This window comes from Hypanus sabinus, chromosome 2 (genome assembly GCF_030144855.1).
Source record: "Hypanus sabinus isolate sHypSab1 chromosome 2, sHypSab1.hap1, whole genome shotgun sequence".
NCBI classification, from domain to species: Eukaryota; Metazoa; Chordata; class Chondrichthyes; order Myliobatiformes; family Dasyatidae; genus Hypanus; species Hypanus sabinus.
In genome coordinates, this window is record NC_082707.1 from 10,172,116 (window position 1) to 10,191,661 (window position 19,546).

General features: G+C 44.9%; 1 protein-coding gene across 2 annotated transcripts in view; it reads left to right on the forward strand.

Annotated features, from left to right (window-relative positions):
- fgf12a (fibroblast growth factor 12a) overlaps positions 1–19,546 on the forward strand; it is a 168,485-nt gene that overhangs the window by 138,849 nt on the left and 10,090 nt on the right. For both annotated transcript variants that reach the window (XM_059991971.1, XM_059991979.1), the window contains exon 4: positions 17,508–17,706. In XM_059991971.1, the coding sequence (XP_059847954.1) occupies positions 17,508–17,706 (199 nt within the window). The remainder of the gene's footprint in view (positions 1–17,507; positions 17,707–19,546) is intronic.

Consider the following 19,546-nt stretch of genomic DNA (forward strand, 5'->3'; position numbering starts at 1 on the left):
ACTGCTAACCAATTCTGTATAAAAATGGCATTTCTCTGTTCAAATACAGAACAGTGTGGTAACAGGGGACATGCTGTTCTCCTTGCTCACAAGTATTAAAATATTTGTTGACAAGTATCCCTGTACCCATGCCCAAGAAATTGGGCAGCATGGTAGTGTACGAGGGGTGATTGATAAGTTGGTGGCCTAGGGTAGGCGTCAATTTTAGAAAACCCAGCACATTTATTTTTCCTACATTTACACATTTAGTCCTGTGGTCGTGGAGCATACAGATCCCTTCTTTGTAGAAGTTGGCGTCTTGGACCTCCAGAAGTTGTCAACAGCATGGGGTGATTGATGTTTGTGACCTAAGGTAGAAGGAGATGAGTTATTAACTTTCTGCATTTAACTGCATGTGCATGTAATGAGAGCTGTATACTACCTTAGGCCATGAACTTATCAAACACCCCTGCTGTGGACCACTTCTACAAAGAAGGGATCCATATGCTCCACGACCACTGGACTAAATAAATGTAGGAGGGGACTATGTTGAAAAATAAATGTGCTAGGTTTTCTAAAATTGACGCCTTCTACCTTGGGCCACGAACTTATCAATCACTCCTCGTAGTCATTAGCAGACAGACAGTATGTATGAGTGCATATGAGTAAGACTGACAGGTTAAGAGTCAATCTTACCCTACTGGGGACTGTAGTCTTATAACTTTTTGTAAGCTTGGTCCACAATCCTCCCTTTCCCAACCCCCCATCCATATTTTCTTTTCTCTCTCTCTCTCTTCCCCCTTCTCTCTCTCTCTCTCTCTCTCTCTCTCCCTCCCTCCCTCCCCCCCTTCTCCCTCTCTATCTCTCTCCTGGGTCTCTCTCATGCACCCCACCCTCCCGTCTCCCTGTTCAGTCGCCATGTTACAGAGGCATCAGGACAAGAAGAATGAGAAAGCCATCCCATTGAGCCTGCTCTGCCAATTCAATACGATCTCAGATGACATAGAGGAAATGAATCTCAGGGTTCTATGGAGGATAGATACTGTATATACTTCAATAATAAATCTACATCAAACTAAATAAATTTACATGTGCATGAGGGTGGCGTGGAAACATAGTGGTTAGGATAACACTATTACAGCGCCAGTGACCCAGGTTCATTTCCACCATTAGCTGTAAGGAGTGACCGTATCGATTTCCTCCAGGTTCCTCCCACATTCCAGAAACGTGTGGAGCGTACGGAATGGGTTTAGTGTGCTGTGATGGTGCCGGAAGTGTGGCGACACTTGCGGGCTGCCCCCTTGGATTGTAGTGGTTGTTGACACAATGCATTTCACTGTATGTTTCAATACTGCAATGTACGTGTGACAAATGAAGCTAATCGTTAAATCTTTATCTTTAACTCAGCCGTGAAGGAATGGCGGAACAGATTTAAGGAGTCGAATGGCCTCATTCCACTCCTGTGTTTTATGCATGATGGTCGCAGGTTGCTGTGCAACTCGGGCTCAGCTGAGGTTGTTTCAGTTCAAGAACAAGCATTAGTTTCTGTAAACTGCCAAAACATGTAAATTTACTTCCCCTGTGATTATTTGCCTGCTGTTTCAAGACATTTAGAGCTGTGACTAACAAGACTTCAAACTGAGTCATTCTAAGTTATAATTAGCATTTAAGCATCTTGGTGATTTTCTAAGGAAATTTTTAATGAAGTGTCATTGTCGTAGAGTACTCCATACTTCCCAAATGGTAAAACACGGAACATTACAGCACAGTACAGGCCCTTCAGCCCACAGTGTTCTGCCATCGTTTTAACTTACTCAAGATTAATCTAGCCCTACCCTCCTAAATAGCCCTCCATTTTTCTTTCATCCGTGTGCCCATCTAAGAGTTTGGTAAGTGACCCTAATGAACCTGGCTCTACCACCTCCCTTGGCAGGGTATTCCACACACCTATCTCTCTATTTAAAGAATCCAACCTCTGAAATCCAAGAGATGAGGGAGTCTGATACACAACAGGAAGGTTTGGCAGAGATATTCATGCAATGGATTCGGCATCAGGAGACGAATCCCAAAGCACTGAACTTAAAACTGAAGCAATGCAGGCTTATTGCTATCGATGCCACCTGAATTTGTTTTAAGACAATAAGAACATCAGACACAGGAGTAAAATTAGGTCTTTTGGTTCATCATGTCTGCTCCACCATTCCATTATGTTTGATTTATTACCCCTCTCAACCCCATTCTCCTGCCTTCTCTCCATAACCCTTGACACCCTGACTAATCAAGAACCTGTCAACCTTCACTTTAAATACATCCAATTACTTGACCTCCACAGTCCCCTGTGGCAGTGAATTCCACAGATTCACTACCATCGGGCTAAAGAAATTCATCCTCATCTCTGTTCTAAATGGATAAAAGATGAAGAGAAATTCTGTCATCCATTCTATCAGAGTCAATTCTATCAATTCTTTCAGAGGGCACTCTATAGGAAACACCCTCTATGTCCAGTCTATCTGGGCTTTCAGTATTTGATAGGTTTCAATGAGATTCCCCCTCATTAAGTCAGAAATTGCAGATGTCAGGGACAATGAAGTTAGAAGAGTACATCACAGGAACAAACCTTTTAGCCTACAATAAGGGCGCACATCAATAAGGACCTCACCATCCAGGACATGCCCTATTCTCATTACGACCATCAGAGAGAAGGCCTGAAGACACACTCAGCATACTAGAAACAGCTCCTTACCCTCCGCATGCACAAACCCTCAGTGGCCACTTTATTAGGTACATCTGTACATCAGCTCGTTCATGCAAACATCTAATCAGCCAATCATGTGGCAACAACTCAGTGCATGAAAGCATGCTGATGTGATCAGGAGGTTTAGTTGTTGTTCAGACCAAACATCAGATTTGGTAAGAAACGTGATCTAAGTGACTTTGACTGTGGAATGATTGTTGGTGCCAGATGGGGTGGTTTGAGTATCTCAGAAACTGCTGATCTCCTGGGATTTTCACACACAATAATCTCTAGAGTTTACAGAGAACGGTGCAAAAAACAAAAAAAAGCATCCCGTTCTGTGAGCGAAAACACCTCGTTAATGAGAGAGGTCAGAGGAGAATGGCCAGACTGGTTCAAGCTGACAGGAAGGTGACAGTAACTCAGGTAACCAACAGTGGTGTGCAGAAGAGCAACTCTGAACACACAACATGTTAAATCTTGAAGCAGATGTGATACAGCAACAGAAAACCACAAACATATAGTCAGTGGCCACTTTATTAGGTACTCGCTAAAGTGGTCACTGAGTGTATGAGGTGAAATTAATGAGATGGTTTCTGAGCTTTCACTCAGTAGGTTGGTCCTGCCATGGGAAATATTGGTGAACTGGGGCCATTCAACTAGACTCGCTGACCTAGTTAACGATCCCTGCCCCAATGGTGAGAATCAGAGAAGAAAACGTTTCCACTTCATAAATCTCCACTTTGAAAATTGGCCTCGGGTAATACAGGTTCCATTTGTTAATTTCAAACACGTTAGATTTTTTTAAAATAGGAAGTGTGGCAAAATTGGACTAAGCTCTTGGTGGCCTTGTGAAATACGACCAGGAATTTTGGCTGCTTTAACTTCTTCGTAGCACATCACTATCCCATTTTGCATGGTTCTGGGTATCCCAAGGGATCTTTTGGGCCCAGAGAAAAGTACCGGGGGACACTGACAGAGGTGATTCCAAGTTAGCACAGGTGAAAAGAGACCTACTGGTTTAACTTGTTGTTCCAGGAGGTGGAAAAGATTGGTAGACGTATATTCAGTGGCCAATTTATTAAGCACTTTCTGGGTGTATGTTTGTGATCTTCTGCTAATGTAACCCATCCACTTCGAGGTTTGACGTGTTGTGCGTTCAGAGATGCTCTTCTGTACATCACTGTTGGTACACATGTTTATGTGAGTTACTGTCACCTTCCTGTCAGCTTGAACCAGTCCGGCCATTCTCTTTTTTTTTCCTGCTCATCAGTCTCTAGAGTTTACAGAAAATAGTGTGAGAAACAAAAAAACATCCAGTTTGGTGGGCAAAAATGGCATGTTGATGAGAGAGGTCTGAGGAGAAGAGAAGGTTCTGGGAATAAAGTTCCATTGTTTGTTGAAAGTGACATCACAGGTAGATAGGGTCGTAAAGAAAACTTTTGGCAGATTGTCCTTCAAAAAATCAGTGTATTGGGTACAGAAGATGGGATGTTATGTTGAAATTGCACTAGACGTTGGAGAGGCCTAATTTGGAGTTTTGTGTACAGTTCTGGTCACCTACCTACAGGAAAGATGTCAATAAGATTGAAAGAGTACAGAGAAACTTTATAAAGATATTGTGGGACTTGATGACCTGAATTATAGGGAAAGGTTGAATAAGAGGATTAATTCCCTAGAGTGTGGGAGAATGAGGGGAGATTTGATAAAGGTGTATAAAATTATGAGGTATATAGATAGGGTAAAACAGGCCTTTGCAGCTGAGGTTGCATGAGACCAGAACAGGAGGCGATGTTTAAGAGGAACATGAGGGGGTATTTCTTCACTCACTGGTGGAATGAGCTGCCAGCGCAAGTGGTGGATGCAGGTTCAAATTCAAATTGAAGAGAAATCAGAATCAGGTTTAATAACACTGACGTACGTCGTGAAATTTGTTGTTAATCGCCTGCAGTACATTGTGATACATAATATTAAAATCTGTGAATTACATTAAGAAATGTATAACAGTACCTATAAAAAGTATTCACCACTCCTTGGAAGTTTTCATGTTTGATTGTTTTACAACATTGAGTCACAGTGGATTGTTTTGACACTTTCATGTCAAAGTGAAAACAGATCTCTACAAAATTACAGTGTTCCGATGTGGAAAGCTGATAGAGACCTATCCACGCAGACAGATATAACACACAAAATAATTGATTACTTAATTACTCAGCCCCTTCAAGTCAGTATTTAGTAGATGCACCTTTGGCAGCAATTACAGCCTTGAGTCTGTGTGGATGGGTCTCTATCAGCTCTGCACATCTGGACACTGCAAAATGCTTAAACTCTGTCAGATTACATGGGGATCCTGAGTGAACAGCCAAGTCCAGCCACAAATTCTCAATTCGATTGGGGTCTGGACACTGACTTGGCCACTCCAAAACATTAACATTGTTGTTTTGAAGCCATTCCTGTGTAGCTTTGGCCTTGTGCTTGGAGTCATTGTCTTGCTGGAAAACAAATCTTCTCCCAAGTCGCAGTTCCCTAGCAGACTGCATCAGGTTTTCCTCCAGGATTTCCCTGTGTTTTGCTGCATTCATTTTACCCTCTACCTTCACAAGCCTTCCAGGGCCGGCTGCAGTGAAGCATCCCCACAGCATTTTGCAGCCATCACCAGGCTTCACGGTAGAGATGGTGGGTTACTGATGGTGTGTGGTGTTCAGCTTATGCCAAACATAGTGTTTAGTCTGATGACTAAAAAGCTCAATTTTGGTTTCATCAGACCACAGAACCTTCTATCTGACTTCAGAGTCTCCTACATGCCTTCTGGCAAACTCTAACCGAGATTACACGTGAGGTTTTTTTTCAACAGTTTTTTCTCTTTCCCATAAAGCTGCGACTGGTGAAGCACCCGGGCAACAGTTGTTGTATGCACAGTCTTTCCCATCTCAGCCACTGAAGCTTGTAACTCCTCCAGAGTTGTCATAGGTCTCTTGGTGGCCTCTCTCACTTGTCCCGTTCATGCACAGTCACTCAGTTTTTGAAGACGGCCTGCTCTAGGCAGATTTACAGCTGTGCCATATTCTTTCCATTGACAACTGTATTGGGATATTCAGTGACTTGGAAATTTTCTTGTATCCATCTCCTGACTTGTGGTTTTTCTATAACCTTTTGCAGAGTTGTTTGGAGTGTTCTTTTGTCATCACAGTGTAGTTTTTGCCAGGATACTGACTCACCAACAGTTGGACATTCCAGATACAGGTGTATTTTTACTACAATCAATTGAAGCACCGTGACTGCACATAGAGCTCCATTTAACTAATTCTAAAACCAGTTACCAGCACCGGAGATGATTTGGTGTGTCATATTAAAGGAGGTAAATACTCATGCCACCATGCCATCAATTATTTTGTGCTTTATGTTTATTGTCATCTGACTGTACATATAAACAACCAAATGAAACAGCGTTCCTTTGAAGCAACACACACAAAATGCTGGAGGAACTCAGCAGGCCAGGCAGCATCTATGGTAAAAATCATAGTCAACTTGTGCATAGATGCTGCCTGACCGGTTGAGTTCCTCCAGCACTTTGTATGTGTGGCTGGGATTTCCAGTGTCTGCAGATTTTCTTATGTCCCTCTGGACCACGGTGCATCCACACAACATTTATCACACACAGCACAGAAAACAAATTATCATTCGAAGTGTGTGTAATGCCCAGCACAGGTAAACAGTGAACAGCTCGCTGTCCTAGTGACGAGACCTCAGTGGTGGCAGGGTATTCGTCAGTCTCACAGCCTGAGGGAAGAAGCTGTTCCCCAGTCTGACAGTCCCAGTCCTGATACTTCTGTACCTCTAGGTGTTATGGGGTGGGGGGGGGGGGGGAGGAGGGACTCCCCACAATCCTCTCAGCAGTTTTGACTGTCCTCTGTAGGGTCTTGCAGTCTGATGCCTTGCAGTTTCTTTATCATTCAATGATGCAGCCAAACAGGACTTTTTTCAAAGGTGCTCCTGTAAAGAGTTGTTAGAATGGTGGGGGCAGCCTTGCACCCCAATCTTTCAGAAAGGGATTAATGGCTTCTTCTTTGATTTAGGTCAATCAACTGTTGTTGGTTTAGGAGTTGCTGTGGGTCCACGTTAGATCGACATGAGATGCTTTGGTCCAGGTTAGATTGTTGCATGGCTGGGAGGGGTATGGAGGGTCCGAATCCAGGTGCAGTGAATGGGACTAAGCAGATTAATAGACTAGATGGGTATTAGGGCCTGTTTCTGTGCTTTATGATACTATGATTTTATGCCTTACAGTCTTATGATCTTTGGGTAATCATCATCATTAGGTGCTGTTCCGTATGAGGTAGGCAATCATAGACTTCCATCTGTCTTAATCTGTCTTTCCATCTGTTGTTCTTATTCTTTCCTCTCTCCATGACCATGATTGTTCTTGGCAAATTCTTCTGCAGAAGATTTTTGCCATTGCCTTCTGTACAAGGAGGGTGACCCCAGTCATTAGCAACACTCTTCAGAGATTCAGAAACATGAGAAAAGCTGCAGACGCTGGAAATCCAAGCAACACCCACAAAACGCTGGAGGAACCAGGCAGGTCGGGCAGCATCGATGGAAGTGAATAAGCAGTTGATGTTTCAGGCAGAAACCCTTCATCAGGACTGGAAAAAAAGATGAGAAGTTAGAGTAAGAAGGTGGGGGAAGGGGAGGAAGAAGCTTGCCTGGTCACATAACCAGGACTTGTGATTTGCACCAGCTGCACATACGACCATCCACCCCCTGCTCCATGGCTTCATTGACACTGATCAAGGGGCTACCCTTTGCCCAAGGGTGACCTGCACACTGGCAGAGGGAAGGAGTGCCTTACACCTCCTTTAGTAGAGACGTACCTCCTTCCTGCCACCCACTTGGGGTATTATCAGTGCCATAACTCACACCACTTTTAATGGCATCTAAACTATTAAAGAGGCCACATTTAATGACTTCATTAAAAAAAAATCAATGCTTAAGGTTTTATGTTGTGGTTCCCAGGAGACCCTCACTGTGAACACTGCTACATTACATTGCCGGTTTCTTCTTATGCAGAAGATTTTATTTCCTTCAGGATTAATAGCTGTTTGCTTTAGAAGAGCTGAATCCCAGCCAGACTGCTGTGTAGCCCAGTGCTCGGTACCTGGGGTTGTCCTTTCATACTGAAGTAAACGGAGAGAGGCTTGCTGGCTCCACTCATTGTGGGATGAGTCCCTCCAGCAATTACAAAGAAGGGATTCCAGTGAGTGTTAAATTAGGAGTTTGAGGAGATTTCTTATGTCACCAAAGACACTCGTAAATTTCTACAGATGTAACATGGAGAGCATTTTGACTGGGTGCTTCACCAAACCTTAACTAGTTCACCTTGCACCCCCGTGGAACGCGGGAGATTGGAGAAGTGTGGCAGATGATAGATGAACCCTTCCCATCCAGCCTCTTATTGTGACCTCTTGATCCTTCATCAGGTCTCCATTCTGTCTCTCCGTCAGCTGCCCATGCCGTCCTACTGGTGCCCCTTTCTCCCCTCTCCTACTAGATTCCTTCTTCTTCAGCTCTTTACCTCTTCTACCTATCATCTCCCTGCTTCTTACTTCACCCACCCACCCACCTTTCCCCACACCTGGTCTCATCTATCACCTGCCAGTTTATTCTCTTTTACCTCCCCCAACCTTATTATTCTAGCTTCTGCCCCCCTTCCTTTCCAGTGCTGATGAAGGGTCTAGACTTGAAACATAGACTGTTTATTCCCATTCATGACCTGTTGAGTTCCTCCAACATTTTGTGTGTGTTGCCCAGGGCAGCATGGTAGGGTAATGGTTAGCACAACACTTTACAGAAAAAACTTGGGGGGGTAGGGAGGAGTATGAGTGATAGTTGAAACCAGGTGAGGTGGAATCTGGGGAAGTGGGGGGGGGAATGAAGTGAAAAGCTCAGAGGGGACAAGTGGAAGAGGTAAAGGGCTGAAGAGGAAGGAATCTGATAGGAGAGGAGAGTGGAGCATTGGAGAACATAGACCATAGTAATCCACAGCACATTACAGGCCCTTTGGCCCACAATCCTGTGCCGACCATGTAACCTACTCTAGAAACTACCTAGAATTTCCCTACCGCATAGCCCTCTATTTTTATGAGCTCCAGGTACCTATCTAAGAGTCTCTTAAAAGACCCCATTGTATCCGCTTCCACCACCATTGTCGGCAGTGCATTCCACACACCCACCACTCTGTGTGTGGTAAAACTTACCCCAACATCCCCCTTGTACCTACTTCCAAGCAGCTTAAATCCACACCCCCTCATATTAACCATTTCAGCCCTGGGAGAAAGCCTCTGGGTAGCCATGCAATCAATGCCTCTCAGCATCTTGTACACCTCTGTCAGGTCACCTCTCAACCTCTGTCGCTCGAAGGAGAAAAGGCCGAGTTCACTCAACCTATTCTCATAAGGTACGCCCTCCAATTCAGGCAACATCCTTGTAAATCTCCTCTGCACTCGATATCTATGGTATCCATGTCCTTCCTATAGTGGAGTGACCAGAACTGACCACAGTAAGGGGGAGAAGAGGGTCACTGTATTTATTGATTGAGACGCTGTGCAGAACAGGCCCTTCTGGCCCACAGCTCACACTGCCCAGTAATCCCTGATTTAACCCCGGCCTAATCACAGGACAATTACAATAACCAATTGACCTACAAACCAGTGTGTCTTTGGACTGTGGGAGAAAACTGGAAAACCAGGAATAAACCCACTTAGTCACAGGGAGAACATACAGACTCTGTACTGGCGGCAGCAAGCATTGACGGCCACGTTTCCACCAGCATTTTGTGTGTATTGCTCCAGGTTTCCAGCATCTGCAGAACCTCGTGTTTGTGACTTCGAAGCTGTGGGTCTGCTGTCAGAGGGATGAAGGAATGCTGATTCATTGTGAAGTTGGGACTGTTCTGAGGAGAGGACAAATGGATGTGATCTCCCTCAGCCGGAGAGGAAGCAGAAGGGAAAGATTCAGTACATTTACATTGACGCAGGCAATTGCTGATAATGGATGGACTAAGCTGATTAAAGATAGAAGAATGAAAACAAAATAACGACTCAGAAATCCCGCAAAGTCTCTATTAGAAATTGTTTTTGTTCTTGGGTCTGTACAACACCATCTCTGCCCCATTCTGCTTTGATGCCCTTTGTTGAAAAAGTTGATGTGGAGATGATGTTTCCTATAGTGAGGGATTCTAGAACCAGAGGACACAGCCTTAGAATAGAAGGATAACCCTTGAGAACAGACATGGGGAGGAATTTCTTTAGCTGGAGGTGGGTGAATGCGTGGAATTCATTGACACAGATGACTGTGGGGGCCAAGTCATTGGGTATATTTAAAGCAGAGGTTAATAGATTCTTGATTAGTCAAGGTGTCAAAGGTTATGGGGAGAATGTAGAAGAATGGGGTTGAGAGGGATAAGAAATTAGACACGATGGAATGGTAAGCAGATGATGGGCTGAATGGCCTGCTTCTGCCCCTATGACATATGGTCTTCGGAGATGTGAGGAGGAAGAACATACAAACATACACAGAGCATAGACATCTCCAGAAGTCGGGATTAATCCTGATTCTCTGCAGCAGCGAGGCAGTGGCTCTACCGTTTGCGTCACACCTGCTGGGCAGGCTGTGCCCTTTCTCAAGGCAAACGGGCAGACTATGGCTGGACAGAACTGGGGACTCCCCAATCCTTGTGAGCACAGTCTCTCACAGGGTGTGCTTATCCCCATCTCGCTGCTGTAAGCACTCTATATTTGTCTTTTGGAAGGCAAACCAGGCCTATAAATGTATCTGATATTCCAGAACAAGACTCTGTGATGCCAGTAACCTACTTCCAGTCTCAAAAGGAACCAAAAATAGTTGGTTTGAAAGCCGACGGTGTTCTCCTCAGATCTGGTACAGCGGATCAACACACAGGAAGCAGCTGCAGACGGATAAAGTTCAGGACGTGAAGGCTATAGAAGTGCACACTCACACCTACTGGGAACACAAGCTGGACTGCAGCACTGCCTTGCTATCATCATAAACCAATCAAATTAAGCCCCCCCCCATGTGATTTCAGAGTCATTTCCATACCAAGAAGCTGTGAAGTTATGCATTGTGGCTGCCCAGGGGGAGGTGGGTTGAAAAAATAAGACAGAATTTCTCACAGAATATGACCTTCATGCAGCAAGAGGTGAAGCCACTTTGTGCACAGAAAGATCAAACACAGCATCTTGACAATGGCCGGAAAATCTGCTTTCATTGATGTTGACACAATACAACAGATTTCATGACCTACCCTCAGTAGCTGCTTTATCAGGTATCACTGAGTGCATGTTCTTGGTCTTCTGCTGGGTAGCCCGTCCACTTCAGGGTTTAATGTGTTGTACATTCAGAGATGCTCTTCTGCACACCACTGTTGTTACGTGTGGTTATTTGAGTTACTGTCACCTTCCTGTCAGCTTGAACCAGTCTGGTCATTCACCTCTGACCTCTCTCATTAACAAGGCATTTTCACCCACAGAACTGCCGCTCACTGGATGTTTTTTTTTTGTTTTTCACACCATCCTCTGTAAACTCCAGAGACTGAGATACTCAAACCACCCTATCTGGCGCCAACAACCAACCATGGCCTTACATCACATTTCTTCCCCATTTTGAAGTTTGGTCTGAACAACAAATGAATCTCTCACCATGTCTGCGTGCTTTAATGCATTTGTGATGTTGACAGTTGATTGGCTGGTTAGATGTTTGCATTAACAATCAGGTGTTCAAGTGTAGCTAATAAATTCCCAGGAGCTCAGCAGTTTCTGAGATACTCAAACACCCCAATTGTTCCACGATCAAAGTTACTTATATCTTCCCAGTTCTAATGTTTGGTCTGAACAGCAACGGAACCTCTTGGCAGTAACTCAGATAAACGTGTTACAACAGTGACATGCAGAAGAGCATCTCTGAATGTACACTCAGTGGCCACTTTATTAGGAACTTCCTGAACCTTATGAAGAGGCCACTGTATATATATATTTTCTTTAATAATAAATTTACTTTGACTATTGGAATGGAGTATAAATCACCGGGATTCCATGAACCTGAAATATAAGCCGTTGTTTCAATGAATTATAATATTTTCTGTCAGCTTGTCCTATCAACGCATCTAGTTGTCATCACAAAGAACAACATGAACCTGAAGAACTCTGAAAACTTTTGCATCAGGTTCAGAATCAGATCAGGTTTAATATAACTGGCATATGCTTTGAAATATGTTGCAATACATAATAAAAACTTTTAATTACAAAGGTATATAAAAATAATAGTAATGCAAGAATAGAGCAAAAAAAGAGGAAAATGGTGAGGTAGTGTTCATGGGTTCACTATCCATTCAGCAATCTGATTATGGAGGGAAGAAGCTGTTCCTAAAATGTTGAGTGTGTCTTCAGGCTCCTGTCCCTCTTCCCTGATGGTAGCAATGAGAAGAGGACATGTCCTGGGTGATGGTGGTCCTTACTTCCGGATGCCTGCTTGATGATGAGGCATCCACTTTTGCAGATCTCCTCACTGCTGGGGAGGCTGGTGCCCATGATGGAGCTGGCCGAGTTTGTAACTCTCTGCAGCTTTTTCCGATCCTGTGCAGTGCCCCCTCCATTCCAGGTGGCGATGCAGCTAATTAGACTGCTCTCTTTGGTACATCTGCAGAAATTTGCGAGAGTCTTTGGTGACATACCCAGTCTCTTCAAACTCCTGATGAGAAATTGCCTCTTTGTTATTGCATCAGTATGTTGGTCCCATAATGAGGTTCCGTGCTTGTTTTCCATTCTATCTTGCTATACTGAAGATCGAAATTCTATACCTTCAATTGGTTGTGATAGCCCTTGGCGTGAAGGCTTGTCAGCAACACTATTCATTTGGATGTATGCTGTAAGTACCCTGACACTTTGTAGCTAATGCAGAGTACCACATCTATTGTGTCTTTATTTTGTCCTCCTAATGAGCTGGTAGAGCGGGTAACATTTTGAGCACTGTCTGCCTGGGCTACGAGTCTCTGCAGTAGTCAGCTTCACTTTGCGCACTTACATTGGAGCTGACAGCACGTTCTGGAATGCTGCAGCTGTTCGGGGAGTACCTGTCAGGTTGTGAGTACATCAAGGTAGAGCCCAGATGCGTTGAGCAGCCTCCTTTGTCCAAATGCCTGCTGTTTGCCGAATGTCTTTTTGTGCATTTAATTCGTTTGACTGATAGGAGTCTCAAGGAGGGAGCAGCTTCTGCAAAATCACTCCAGAGGTATCATTGCAAACTCAAAGTTGAAAGTTCCAAGTAAATTTATTATCAATGTAAATATATGTCGCCATATACAAACCCAAGATACGCTTTCTCGCGGGCATACACAGTGAATTCAAGACCCATAGTAGAAACAATAAAAGACCGCACCCTACAGGATGGACAGGCAATCAGTGTGCAAAAGACAACACACTGCAAAGACAAAAAGAAGTAAAAAAGAAATACTGGTGAAAGTGAATAAGTAAACAATAAATATCCAGAACATGAGGTGAAGAGTCCTTGAAAGTGAGTCCATAGGTTGTGGGAACAGGTCATTGTCGGCGTGAGTGAAGTTATCCTCACTGGTTCAAGATCCTGATGGTTGAGGGGTAATATCTGTTCTTGAACCTGGTGGAGTGAGTCCTGAGGCTCCTGCACCTTCTTCCTGATGGTAACAGTGAGAAGAGGGCATGGCCTGGGTGGTGGGGTCCTTGATGTCAGATGATACTTTCCTATGACAGCTCAATGGTGGCGAGGGTCTTACATGTGATGAATTGGGCCGTATCCACTACTTTTTCTAGGACTTTCTGTTCAAGGGCATCAGAGTTTCCTTGCCAGGCCATGATGCAAACAGTTGAAAGCATCCTACCTGGATGCATTAGGGTTGTGCACTGCCTGTGATCACAAGAAACAGAGAGAGCTGTGGGCACAGCTCACCACAACATGGAAACCAGCCTCCCCGCCATGGACTTGGTCCACACTTCTCACTGCCTTAGTAAAGCAGCCAACATAATCAAAGACCCATCCATCCTGGAGATTCCCTGCTTCTCCCTTCTCCAATCAGGCAGGAGATGCACAGCAACACACATAAAATACTGGAAGAACTCAGCATGTCTGGCAGCATTCATGGAAATGAACAAACAGTTGATGAAGCAGATAGAAACATAGAAAATAGGTGCAGGAGTAGGCCATTCGGCCCTTCGAGCCTGCACCGCCATTGTATGATCACGGCTGATCATCCAACTCAGAACCCTGTACCTGCTTTCTCTCCACACCCCCTGATCCCTTTAGCCACAAGGGCCATATCTAACTTCCTCTTAAATATAGCCAATGAACCGGCCTCAACTGTTTCCTGTGGCAGAGAATTCCACAGATTCGTCACTCCCTGTGTGAAGAAGTTTTACCTCATCTCGGTCCTAAAAGGCTTCCCCTTTATCCTTAAACTGTGACCCCTCATTCTGGACTTCCCCTGACTACACATTCAACCAGGCTCAAAGACAGAGTAACTGTACCTAATTGAGACAGCCAATAGAGCCTGTCTTGGTCAAACTACTTAGGTGTCACTTCTATGAAAGCTCCTCCACTTCCTCAGGAGGCTAAAGAATAGTAACATCCCCTTTGATCCTCAATAATTTTTATTGATGCGCCCTTGAAAGTATCCTAACGGATGTGTTGCAGCTTGGTGTAACAGCTGCTCTGCCCAAGACCCCAGGAAACTGCAGAGGGTCATGGTCACGGCTCAGCACATCACAGAAACCAGCCTCCCCTCCATGGCAATCAAGGGAAAATCTGCAGACGCTGGAAATCTGAGCAAAATGCTGGAGGAACTCGGCAGGCCAGGCAGCATCTATGGAAAAGACTAGTCAATGTTTTGGGCCGAGACCCTTCATCAGGACCTGATGTTATGATCTTACACCTATTGTCTACCTGCACTACACTTTCTCTGTAGCTGTATTGCTTTATTCTGCATTCTGTTATTGTTTCCCCCGTACTAGCTCAATGCACTGATGGGATGAATTGATCTGTATGAAAAATAAGCTGTTGAATGTAACTTCAAAAACATAACAATGAAAATCAAATTCCAATTCCAATTAGTGCTCCAGAAACAGGGATGGAAATTTGGGGAAGTACGTTTATGTTTCAGCTGACTTGAGTGGGACTGAAACCTTCAAGGTGTTGAGAGAGCCCAGAGAAGATGCAACCCCATGACTTAGGAAAAGCTGAAGAATGGAAATAGATAAACACAAGAGATTCTGCAGATGCTGGGAATCCAGAGTCGTCATCTTCTTCTCCTTAAGCCCATCACTCGTACTGGGGCATAGGCTGCCGACAACAGTTCACCAGAGTCCTCTGTCCTTGGCCAGTCTTTCAAGGTGTAGCCCACCGAAGAATGTTCTTTCCCAGGGATAAGGTCTTTCATGTTTCTGTTGGCGTAGCTCTGGGTTATTTATGGGATGGGCTTTCTAGCCCCACGTCCAACCTTTCTCCTTTCATAGCTGGCCTTGACGGAGTTTGGAAATCCAGAGGGACAGATGGAAAATTCTGGAGGAACTTAACAGGTCAGGCAGCATCTATGGAGAGGAAGAAAGAGACAGAAGGACTTGAGGAAAGATCTCAGCCCGAAACATCGACTATATCCCTCTCCATACTTGCTGCTTGATCTGCTGAGTTCCTTCAGCTCTGTGTATGTGTTAGGCCAGAAATCCAAGAGCCCAGGGAGGACCTGAAGGGGAGATCTTTGGCCAGTTAACTAATGAAGATAAAAATTTTAAACCTGAATTGCCCATTCTGGAGGCAGTACAGGTGAACAAGAATGTAGGAGAGTGGATGAATGGGTTTGTTCTGGGCTTGGATGGGAGTTTGATAGTTTTGGTTAAGTAGTTTGAAACTGTAGTCATGCTCAAGGAAAAGTTCAGGATTTAAGATTTAAATTTATTTATCATGTGTATATGTAAAAATACACTCAATGGCCAATCAATTAACTACCTCCTGTACCTCATAAAGTGGCCACTGGGTTTATGTTCGCAGTCTTCTGCTGCTGTAGCCCATCATTTCAAGGTTCAATGTGCTGTGCATTCAGAGATGCTCTTCTGCACCCACTGTTGGTACAGTCCACATGATTCTTTACTTCGTGGTACAGCACAGAATTGGTTCGTCCGACCCTTCAACCCATACTGCCCCAGCAACCCCCCGACAAACCTAATCACAGGACAACTTACAATGACCAATTAACGTACCGGGATAGTCTTTAGACCATAGAAGGAAAACGGAGTACCTGGCTGAAAACTCACACATTCCACAGGGAGGACGTACAGGCTCCTTACAGAATGACGTGATCCGTATTAGTGTCGCACTGCCCACTATGATCCATCCCATGGTCATTTGAGTTACTGCCTCCTTCCTGTTAGCTTGAACCAGTCTGGCCGTTCTCCTCTGACCTCTCTCATTAACAAGGCATTTTCACCCACAGAACCTCCACTCGCTGGACGGTTTTTGTCTTTCATACCATTCTCTGTAAACTCCAGAGACTGTTATGCATGAAGGTCCCAGGAGATGAGCAACTCCTGAGGTACTCAAACCACCCCGTCTACCAAACAGTTATTCCATGGTCGAAGTCGCTTAGATCATATTTCTACCTCGTTCTAATGTTTGGTCTGAACAACTGAATCTCTTGACCATGCCTGCATGCTTTTATGCATTGAGCTGCTGCCATGTGATTGGTGGATTAGATACTTGCATTAGTGATCAGGTGTACAGGTGTGTCTGAGAAAGTGGCCACCAGGTGTATCATGGAATGCTTCATTTGCAGTAACGACTAACACACCTGAGGGGGTGCTGGGGGCAGCCCGGAAGTGTCACCACATATTCCGGTGCCAACATAGCATGTCCATAAAGCTCAACGTTTATCTAGACCATAGCATTCCACAGACCTCCCATCCATGTACCGATACAAATTTATCTTAAATGTTAAAATCCACACTCTCACTAACCTCTGAGTGAGATCTGAGTGAATCCCCTCATGTTCCCTTTAAACATTTCACTTTTTGCCCTTAAATCATGACCTCTAAGCCTGCTTCCTATCTACATACCCCTTACCCCTACACATGGTCCATATCCCCCCCCATTCTCTGTATATTCATCTTCAATGTTCCAATTCAACCTATTATAAAAGTACGTACATGTCACCATACTGTACTACCTAGAGCCTTCGTTTCTTGTGGGGATTTACACGAAAATAAATAGATATGTATTGTGTTGTTTGCACCCTGGTCCTAGAGGGGTGTTTTTTCATGTACATGAACATAGTCACAGAACACTCCAGCACAGAAACAGGACACCACACACAAAATGCTGCAGCAACTCAGCAGGCCAGGTAGCATGTGTGGAAAAAGGCACAGTTGATGTTTTGGGTCAAGACCCTGCTGAAGTTGCTTAGATTTGCAGCATCTGCAGATTTTCTCCTGTTTGTGACAGAAACAGGACCTTTGGCCCATCTAGTCTGAACTGGACCATTAGTCTGCCAATCTGTTCCATAGACATACACCCAGACCTATATCCTCTATACTTCTCCCATCCATGTGTCTATCCAACATTCTCTCGAAACTCTGGCAGCTTGCTTCACACTCGCACCACCCTCTGAGTGAAGAAGCTTCCCACTACGTTCCCCTTAGATCATGAATTTTATTTTGAACTTTCATGCAGACTTTCACTATCTCCTGTGTTTCTGTACCAGGAGCTCTTCACTGCGGAGTGCAAGTTCAAAGAGTCCGTGTTTGAGAACTACTACGTCATCTACTCTTCGACGCTGTACCGGCAGCAGGAGTCCGGCAGAGCCTGGTTCCTGGGCCTCAACAAAGATGGGCAGGTGATGAAGGGGAACCGCGTCAAGAAGACCAAGCCATCTTCCCATTTCCTTCCCAAGCCAATCGAAGGTGGGTGCTCACTTCTGCATTTTTTATTTATTTATTGGGATACAGTGTGGAATGTGTCCATCCGACCCTTCGAGCTGTGCCAACCAACAGCCCCTGGTTTCACCTAATTGCCTAATCGCAGGACAGTTTACAGTGATCAATTACCCCAACAACCGGCATGCCTTTGGCCTGTGGGAGGAAACTGGAGCAGTCATGGGGAAAACGTACAAGCTCCTTACAGACAGTGGCTTATGGTTGTGGGGTACTAACTGTTCCTGTATCTGGTGGTGTGGGACTTGATGGTTGAGGGGTAATAACTGTTCCTGAACACGGTGGTGTGGGACCTGATGGTTGAGGGGTAATAACTGTTCCTGAACCTGGTGGTGTGGGACCTGATGGTTTAGGGGTAATAACTGTTCCTGAACACGGTGGTGTGGGACCTGATGGTTGAGGGGTAATAACTGTTCCTGACCCTGGTGGTGTGGGACCTGATGGTTGAGGGGTAATAACTGTTCCTGAACCTGGTGGTGTTGGACCTGATGGTTGAGGGGTAATAACTGTACCTGTTGGTGTGGGACCTGATGGTTGAGGGGTAATAACTGTTCCTGACCCTGGTGGTGTGGGACCTGATGGTTGAGGGGTAATAACTGTTCCTGAACCTGGTGGTGTTGGACCTGATGGTTGAGGGGTAATAACTGTTCCTGTACCTGGTGGTGTGGGACCTTTTGGTTGAGGGGTAATAACTGTTCCTGAACCTGGTGGTGTGGGACCTGATGGTTGTGGGTGATAACTGTTCCTGAACCTGGTGGTGTGGGACCTGATGGTTGAGGGGTAATAACTGTTCCTGAACCTGGTGGTGTGGGACCTGATGGTTGAGGGGTAATAACTGTTCCTGAACACGGTGGTGTGGGACCTGATGGTTGAGGGGTAATAACTGTTCCTGAACCTGGTGGTGTGGGACCTGATGGTTGAGGAGTAATAACTGTTCCTGAACCTGGTGGTGTGGGACCTGATGGTTGAGGGGTAATAACTGTTCCTGAACCTGGTGGTGTGGGACCTGATGGTTGAGGGGTAATAACTGTTCCTGAACCTGGTGGTGTGGGACCTGATGGTTGAGGGGTAATAACTGTTCCTGACCCTGGTGGTGCGGGACCTGATGGTTGAGGGGTAATAACTGTTCCTGAACCTGATGGTGTGGGACATCCTTCCCAAAGGCAGCAGCGTGGCTTGGGTGCTGGGGTCCTTGATGACAGATGCTGTTTCCTGTGACAGTGGTGATGTGGTGATGCTCATCGGTGGGGAGGGCTTTACTCGTGATGGACTGGGCCGTATCAACTACCTTTTGTCAGTTCTCTGTTCAAGGGCAAACTCATCAAGGAATTACTGACAATAAAAGACACCAAATCTGGGCTGGGGAACAGTTAAATTCGATTGATAGCTGTGAAATTGCCCGTTCAGCAGATGTGAACCTTAAAGTTCAAAGTAAATTTATCGTCAAAGTACAGACATGTAACTATATTCAACCCCTGATACATTTTCTTGTGAGCGTACTCAATAAATCTATAGAATAATAACAGAATCAATGAAAGACTGTCCAACCAGAGTGTAGAAGACAACAAAGTGTGCAAATGCAAAATGAAGAAATAATCAATCAATTAATTAATTAATTGATAAATGGGCGGACGAACGAACAAACAAACAAACAAGCAAGCAAGCAAGCAAGCAATATTGAGAGCATGAGATAAAGAGTCCTCGAAAGTGAGTCCATAGGTTGTGGACACGAGGAAATCTGCAGATGCTGGAAATTCAAGCAACACACACAAAATGCTGGTGGAACACAGCGGGCCAGGCAGCATCTATA